The following is a 9326-nucleotide window of genomic DNA, read 5'->3' as shown; positions in this document are numbered from 1 at the left end:
TTTTACTGATACATCAGTGAACATGGATGTTGTGGGAGTAACTTCTGCTGCCTCAACCAATAGTCACTGAAATACGAGCCCACAGTGCAGCGGGGAGCGACTTCCGCTCCGTCAGCCAATAGCTGTTGAAATACCAGCCCACTGGGGCGTGGTATATTTCTCTTTTAAAAAGAGAAGCAGATCCGGATCAGGCCCTCTTGGTCCCGGCTCTTGGTTCCAGTGCTTGCTCCTGGCTCCTGCTCCTGGTTCCTGCGACTAGGCTCCCTTCCTGACGGTTTATGGTGTATGTAAGTTTTACCCCCCAAAATAAATAACCCCTTAAAACATAACTGGTGTGGGATTGATTCGCCGACAATTGACGCCCAACGTTTGGTTTAAGAACCACCCCATCCCCCCACCCCCAGCTCGGCCTCCCAGGATGCACAGGTCCGGACAGTCTCTGCCAGCTTACTTTGCCCTGTTTGGCACGGATTTTTAAATTTCTTCTTGCAATGTGATACCCCCAAAAATAGATTGCATAATGCTTTATTAACCTTAAATTTTCTTAATGCTAATGAGAAAGGAACAACAGCATCAGAGAGGCATTGGATAATGGAAAAAACTTCTGAACTAAACCAACCTGTTTATTTCAAAGACATGCTGACCTTTCAATGGAGGCCAGGAGATGTGCTACGCTGGGGAAGGGGTTTTGCTCTTATTTCACAGGAGAAAAAAAATTATGGATACCATCAAAATTAATAAAGGTTCGATTTGAAGAGGAGAAACCTCTTGGAAAGGAGAAATGACAGCTCATCCACAATGATGATATTCATACAGTTGGTAAAAAAACATAGAATGGGGGCAGGGTTCTGTTCTTATCTCCACAGGAAAACACTGATTTTTAAAAAGTTCAAGGGACCCTGGATATCTGAATACTGACAGACGGAAAATAATGGCCCAATAAGTACTATCAAGAAAACTGAATAGGTTCTGTAAGTAAAATATACTAAATCATATTTCTAAATTTATAGAGCTGGTTTTAGAGTTGGACTCTGGCTCAGTCCCTCTCTAATTCCAAGCCTGTTGTTAAAAGAAAAACCCAGAGTTTCTGGAGTTTCTGTCTCATGTCAAGAGCCATGATATGGGACAGAAAGGAATATGAGTTTAGAAAACACCTTTACTTTTCTTCATATCTATCATACCATTCATTAAATATATCTATTATGTCTTTTATTGAATATATGTATGTCTATATATGTCTATATGATTAATATATGATTATATATTATTATAATCATATAATATATGATATTAATATATGATTAATATATATGATTAATGTTTAAGTTTTCCACAATAAACAATAAGTTTTTCCTGCAATGACATTTGAAGTTTCCAGGAAGAAGATAGGGCCCCATAACAACAACTCCACCTGGTTGATATGACATCATGATACTGATAGCGCTACTACAAGACCTGTTTTGAGTACCAGCTGCACAAGACGATTCCAACATGGTTAGCTGAAATGGTGCACATCTTGTACAACATTCTGGCCAGTCCTCCACAAAATACTCAGAGACTATTTGCAATTTTAAAAGACATTGATCTTGAAATTTAACCATCATTTTGCTTTCACAGGATCCCCCAGAAAGAACGTCGCCCCCATGACAGCTAAAAGTAATTCTAGAGAACGACGTCCCCTCTCCCAGTAAAGTTTGTCCTTGGGTTTAGGGACATCATTTGGGGGTTGGTTATAATTAATATAGGATTGAGGGTTGGGGGAGAAATTTTATAAGCACAGAAATCCTTAAAAAAAAGAGGGATAATTGGATTATGGGATAATAGCTTTGTACTTATGAGTTATTGTTTTTAGACAAATATATTGGTATTGATTCTTATATATTGATACAAACTTAAATTATGTTGACTATTTTATGCATACATGCTTCTACCTCTGTTTAAAACATTTTTTTTTTAAAAAAAAAATAAAACATTTTTATGTATTGACATATATATATATATTGTATTGATATATTTTACCATATTGCATTGTACACTTCTACCTCTGATTAAGATACTTATATATTGTTTATGTATTGATATATATATTTACCATATTACAATATATACTTGCACATTGTTTATATTTGGAGGTCATATTGTCCCCATTTATTGCACAGTTGTTTACTATTTCAGTCTTTAAGTTAGATAGATATTAAAAATTATATAAATCAATAGTCATCTAAGTTTGTCATTTATAATTAGACTAATCAGGTTCTTTAGATACATAGACATTATATTCAATATAAATAGATAATCTTCAACCTCTTCAAAGAGCTATAGAAAATGGCCTTTAATCTAACTCAGAGTTCTATGGTAGGGAGACACAATCGCTCCTGGCAACACTGATCTATTCCCGAGAAAATGTTGAGCACCAAAGACACTCCACCTGGAGCCTTTCTTCTTGGCAGAACTGGCCTTTGGGTAAAGAAATGCCCATACCTCAACTACTGACAGAGTTACAGAGTATCCGTAAATAGATAAAACAGGACTGTCATATCCTGCCAAGACAGGATAAGATAGTTTTGAAAAGTTCCTTGCCTTTGAAAATGGTATGTCAGTTACGTTAGGCCTTAGCCAAAATTGGTTGCTTCAACGCTGCAAACATAATTTTGGATGTTTGCCCAGGTAGCCAGTTGTCTATGTGATTTGTTACATGTTCTGGAAGTTTGATTGCACTTCCTAATTACTCAGGTAACATTATCTTTAATGGGATTTCCCTTCTCAAGATCTTTGATGGGATTAAAGATTATATAAACGTAGTTACTTTCCTTTCATGACATGGCCAAGTTATTTCTTATACAAGACTTAAGCTAATTAGAATAGGATATTTGTATTTATTGTATATAATTATGTAGGTTTATACTTACTATATATAATTTCATAATAGGCTTAGAACTCTCTTACTTAAACAAAAGGGGGAGGTGTTGTGGGAGTAACTTCCGCTGCCTCAACCAATAGTCGCTGAAATACGAGCCCACAGTGCAGCGGGGAGCGACTTCCGCTCCGTCAGTCAATAGCTGCTGAAATACCAGCCCACTGGGGCGTGGTATATTTCTCTTTTAAAAAGAGAAGCAGATCCGGATCAGGCCCTCTTGGTCCCGGCTCTTGGTTCCGGTGCTTGCTCCTGGCTCCTGCTCCCGGTTCCTGTGACTAGGCTCCCTTCCTGACGGTTTATGGTGTATGTAAGTTTTACCCCCCAAAATAAATAACCCCTTAAAACATAACTGGTGTGGGATTGATTCACCGACACGTGGAGATCAGGGTAAAATGATAAAATGTTGCAGCAACTTAAGAATGTAAACAATAAAAGTCATATTAGATAATAGTTCTTTCAAACACATTTCTGGGTTTATTCATGGAAGGTAAGAAGGAAGATACAGCCAGATATGAAAGACAATCCTATTTTAACTTCTCAAGTAAAATACCTCTGTTTTGTGTAGTTTTTTTTTTTTTTTGAGACAGGGTTTCTCTGTAGCTTTGGAACTTGTCCTGAAACTAGCACTTGTAGACCAGGCTGGCCTAGAACTCACAGAGATCCACCTGCCTCTGCCTTGTAAATGTTGGGATTAAAGGCATGTGCCGCCACCACCTGACTCTCTTGTGTATTAAACAGATATGTAGCATACACTTTCATGTAGTTTCCCATAATGAAGGATGAGATATGACATAAAATATTAACATCATTGTATTTATTTCATAAAATTAAGTAGAAATGCCAAATGCCATTACAGAGAGATTTTCTTCCTAGAGATAACTCTTCTTAGGGCCCCCTTTATGTCTCTATTCCTTAGACTGTAGATGAAGGGGTTTAGCATGGGAGTCACCACTGTGTACATCAAAGCTATGAGAGTTTCCTTCACAGTAGAGTTATTAGCTGATGGACATAAGTAGAGACCAATGATTGTCCCATAGAACAGGCATACCACAGACAGGTGGGAACCACAGGTGGAGAAGACCTTGTGGATGCCCTGGGTAGAAGAAACCTTAAGAATGGAGGATACAATCCTTGCATAGGACATAACAATGAGTAGAAATGGTATAATAACAGTGAGCCCACTACTGATAAATATCATCAATTCATTTTCATAAATATTTGAGCAGGCCAGCTTTAGTAAAGCAGAAAGGTCACAGAAAAACTGGAGAATCACATTGTTTTCACAAAAAGACAATCTAGTCACAAGCAGGGTGTGAATCATGGCTAAGAATATTGTCAACATCCACAGTGGCATTAGTAGACAAGCACAGAATATGGGGCTCATGATGCTGGTGTAATGAAGAGGGAAGCAGATGGCCACATAGCGGTCATAGGCCATGACCACAAGAAGGAAGCTCTCCGTATCTCCAAAAACTATTAAAAAGTACATTTGTGTCAGACAATCTGCATAGGGGATGGATGGGTCCTGGCTCAGCATGTTCTGCAGCAATTTAGGCATTGTGACAGAGGAGAAGCAGAGGTCAGAGAAGGACAAGCTGCTGAGAAACAAGTACATGGGCGTGTGGAGATGGGAGTCCAGTAGAATGAGGATGATGATGATGAGGTTTCCCAGGACAGTGGTGAGGTACATGGCCAGGAACAGGGCATAGAACAGGTACTGGTGCTCTGGGGGGATTGGCAGGCCCAGTAAGAGGAAATGGGATATGACAGTGTGATTGTTTTCAGTCATGATCTGCTTCCAATGGCTTCAAAAAAATTACCAGTTTCTTAAACTTCCAGTAGTTGAGCCTGTATAGGATCATAGATCAATTCCATTGTTTCACCTCATTTAGAAAGAAGACTTTTTCTTTATCCTTTATATTCTTGAATTTTTTTATTCTTTGCTTTACTATGGCATGGAACATCCTTAATCCCTTAACTTCTTTAGTTGTCATTGATAGATAATGACATACTAAACCTGTTCTTTTTACTATGCAGACACTCCCCAACATATTTCCGTATCCTAGTGCATAAAGACATGTTTCTGTGACACACATAGTATATTGCATACTCTACAGTAATTAATCTTACTCTATTCACAATAAATAAAATATCTACATCCAAATATGTTTAGTCATTATAGCCATAAATGACTTTTTTAAATGTTGCTTTAGCATGTTCTTCTATTCTAGCTTTGCCTAATCAGTCCTAATTACTTCTGATATGTAAAGTTTATTGGTTTATCTCCTTTCTGCCTGTCTAATTATTCTAGGCAACTGTAGTTTATCCCATTCTTTGGTTCCCTTTTCTGTGAATTTTCTTGAAGAATTTTTGTACACTGAATCCTCACAATTCTGTATGAGCCCCAAGAAAAACAAATATATTTTAATGTGCTAGAAAACCAGTTAAAAGTCAGATGCAACTGTCTCTCTAACCTACAGAAGTCTTTAACTCATTGCTGACTAGTCATTCTCTATGATGTTTTTCTCACAGGCATCAAAGGCTCAATGCATCCTAAGATAAATGCATTCTTCTCTTTCCCATCATCTCCTGTTTTTCACTTCTCTTGTTTCTCATTATAAAAGAAATTAAAGACCAAGCATATAAGTTTTATTGCATTTTTTCCCTTTTTCCTTACCTTGACCTCTCATCTAGGATGGCATATAGTCTCTCATCTTAATCCTCTTATTATTCAGGCATCTAAAACCATTCTATAATGGTCTTAGAAAGGGACACTATCATTTCTTTCCTGAAATACTGGAGTTAAAATTTAATTCCAACCCATGTTGCATGTCTCAATACTATTTTCTTCAGTATGTCTAACAAACACTGCCATTCTGTGATAATAATAAGTTCCTTGTTTTACTGATTAATTCCTCAGATAACCATCTTGTTCTTAAGGACAAAATTTCTATCACATGCCCAAATGATGATCTGACTTGTGTGAATGCTTACAGTATGGTTTCACTTTATGCCTACATTCTTTTTCTCAGCAATACTGTATTCAAAGTTAAGTTTGTGCCTCCATCATTTCTGATTTAATATTCTTTTTACCCCTTACATGATGTCCTCTATGGCATGCTTTTTCTACTTATATTTCCAAAATATGAAATTCCATGTGCTAAATTAAACTTTTCTTATGACTGTACACACAATAAAACCTCCCATCATGTTCCATCAGTATCTTGTACTCATCTCACAACTACTAATGACTCTGATCCCTGACCCACAGTTATTGTTGTCATAGTCTATGCTTCATGCAGGAAAGGCTGTGCTTGCCCTCATCCTGCAGCAAGGCCAGCTATGCCTGGATATGATTCAAAGTCCATGAAAATTTTCTGACTGTGCTGAAGCCCGAGAAAAGCCTTCTTTCAAATTTAAGGCAGAAATGCATATTAAAGCCCCCAAAATTCTCTTCTTCGGTTTCCCCAGAATATAAACTCATTAAATTTGATCATTTGGAATGAGAACTTGATACTTTGTGGTTATCTTTACATATGAAATGATGTATTTATGCAAAGTATTAGGGATTAAAATGCAGTTTTCTTTTCAATAATGCTAATGACTCAAAATCTTTATGCTTCAATTCATATGACTCCACTGATGGGGATGTAGAAAAAGAAATACCATGAACATTTTATACAGTAGTGGAATTTTTATCCTCCCCTTGACTTCATCTTCAGATATCCATACCTAAATTTATAATTAATTATTGTAGTAACTTGTAAGGTCCTGATAGAAATTATGATCAAATTATAATACTGGAAATTTCTATGAAGGGTTACATTGCTAATAAAGTTTAGATTAACTATTAGCATTGAAACAAAGTAACTCCAATCCTTCATAATGTGACAAACTTAATATGAGCAATTGGAAGAAGAAAAAGAAAAACTGGTTTCCCTAGACACTGTATACAAACTGCCTTGGATTTGAGACTGTATCTCCATTCTTTCCAGGGAGTCCATTCTGCACTTTTTGGACTTAGTAATTCTCAATTGTGTTGGATGTATCTTTAAAGCAGTTCTATGTCTTGTTCTGTTTTCTTCTAGTTGACTTTCTATAATGAACCCTAGTCTATATCAAAGCTATCAAAATAGTAAAGGAGAAGCACAAAGATATGTGGGGACAGGGTCTGGGCATTTAGCTCAGTGGTCCTGTAGCTATCTAGTATGCCCAAGTCCCTGAATTCCACCTCTAACTAAAAATAACAGAAGAAAATGAATGACACTATCTGACTGAATCCAGATGTTTGAGTCTCCATCCTGTTAATGGTCAGTAGGGCAGTTGCACTAACAGTTTAACACTCTGAGGTTATGTTTGGTGACAAAGGAAAGAGAAATGTAGAAGAAATTATACAACATTTTCAAGGAATTGCTTGTATTTGGTGAATGAGTAGGGACCATGTTTTATGGAGACTTACATGAGATTGCAAAGCAGAGGTCACTTGTGAAGCTTGCTGCTGATGACCTAATGGACTTAACTTCTTCGGTTTTTAAACTCACAATTCTTTACCTGAATAGCAAATGAGAATCTCCCATGGATATGGTTCTAGCAGTTAGTATACATGCAACTCACATGGGATTCTCTGAAAACACTGACTCTTGTTTTGAAGCAGATATTCAACTTTATAAAGGAATACTCAGGTGATGTCAATACTCTGGTTGATGGGTTGTGGTAAGGACCAAGTACATCTATTACTTAAAGTTATAGATTTCTGAGCTCTTTTGATAGATCTGTTCCATATTTGCTAATGTTCCATTTTCATGTCTTGGAAATGTAACTCTTTTTTTTTATCAGGATTTAGCAATGAACAATGACAACATAAGAATGAAACTATTTATATATATATTGGGGAGTTCAGGTTGAGCTTTTCATAGATAATACATTGTTCATGCAGAATTCCAGAATCTTGGAAAAGCATTCTAGAACTAAGCTTCAATGTCAAAGGATTAAAATCTAAAATTACATTTTAAAATATTTTCCCATAATTAACCCTAGATAATCTTTAACTAGCTTTTCAAAAATATATCAATTTCTCCCTCTTACATGGGAATATAATCCAATGTCTCAGAAGTTGCCTGAAAACAAAGGTGGTACCAAAATTCTATAGTGTTGGATTTTCTTCTCCAAATATTTGTTTATGGTAAAGTTTCCCTTAAGAATTAGGCAAATAAAAACTAACAGCAAATAATAACAACAATTAATCATAATAATAATCATAATAATAATTATCATAATTAAAGCCATCTAGAGATCTCTATTTTCTTTCACAAAATATACTGTATTATAAGTCATATATTACAATATATTGACTATACTACTTTTGATCATGAGAAATATTACAATGTCTATGTAACAGGAAATAAGGCGACAGACACATGTGAGATATGTTTAGGAGCACCCCACAGGGAGGACAGTAGATATGAAAATCTTAGAGGGAGTGACTGTTCAAATCTCTTGTAGGATAGAGTCTGAGAACATTCAGCTTTCATCACACTACATGGCAAGCATATCATTTAAAATGGTGAACTGTTAATCTCTGGCATTTTTCATTTTACACTGTCAGGCTGTTACTGAGTTGAGGCAGCTGAAGCTGTAAGTCTTTATTAAAGAAGAAACAGGGATAGAACTCTCTAAAATGCACTGTAAACATATATCAAAGAAGCAGTTTACTGTGACTTATTGTTTGAGGGTGTAGGTCCACCATGTGAGTAAGGCACGATAACCGGAATATCAACTGGTCACATTGTAACCACAGGCAGGAAACACAGTGGTCAAAGCTGATATTCCATCATCTAGTAATGTCTTTATGAAACCTATATTTTCAAAACTGTAAAAAACAAAGAAAAGACAAAAGATTTAAGAAATATTTTGATAGAAATTTGTACCTGGATGGAAGCTGAGATGGCAGGCGTGAGAGCTTAGCAGGGTGGGAACCAGCACTGCAGGTTGACCTGGGAGTCTATGGGGTCGGGAAAAGTCCGAGCTCCTCCTCGCCGGGCCCCTGCCGCTGGCCTGAAGCAAACTCACCCCTCCGATGGCCCACTGGCTGGAGGCTGGGATGGCTGGCAGGGGCACTAGCAGGGTGGAGCCAGCAGAGCAGGCTGACCTGGGAGTCTATGGGGTCGGGGAAAGACCAAGCTCCTCTTCGCAGGGCCCCTGCCGCAGGCCCGAAGCAAACTCACCCCTCTGATGGCCCTCTGGATGGAAGCTGGGATGGCTGGCAGAGGCGCTAGCAGGGTGGAGCCAGCAGAGCAGGCTGACCTGGGAGTCTATGGGATCGGGGAAAGTCCTAGCTCCTCCTCGCCGGGCCCCTGCCGTGGGCCCTAAGTACACTCACCCCTCCGATGGCCCTCTGGATGGAAGCTGG

The 9326-nt window shown here is 37.7% G+C and overlaps 1 protein-coding gene across 1 annotated transcript; it reads right to left on the bottom strand.

Moving 5' to 3' along the window:
* Positions 1–3767: 3767 nt before the first annotated feature.
* LOC125403086 (olfactory receptor 1496-like) lies at positions 3768–4706 on the bottom strand. The gene has a single exon (XM_048438267.3). It carries the CDS (start codon positions 4704–4706, stop codon positions 3768–3770), a length of 939 nt encoding a protein of 312 aa, XP_048294224.3.
* Between the last annotated feature and the right edge of the window lie 4620 nt (positions 4707–9326).

The sequence above is a fragment of the Myodes glareolus genome, chromosome 9 (assembly GCF_982192425.1).
Source record: "Myodes glareolus chromosome 9, mMyoGla1.1, whole genome shotgun sequence".
In the NCBI taxonomy this organism is placed as follows: domain Eukaryota; kingdom Metazoa; phylum Chordata; class Mammalia; order Rodentia; family Cricetidae; genus Myodes; species Myodes glareolus.
Note: the sequence above shows the minus strand (reverse complement) of the source record. Positions and strands in the feature narration are given on the sequence as shown.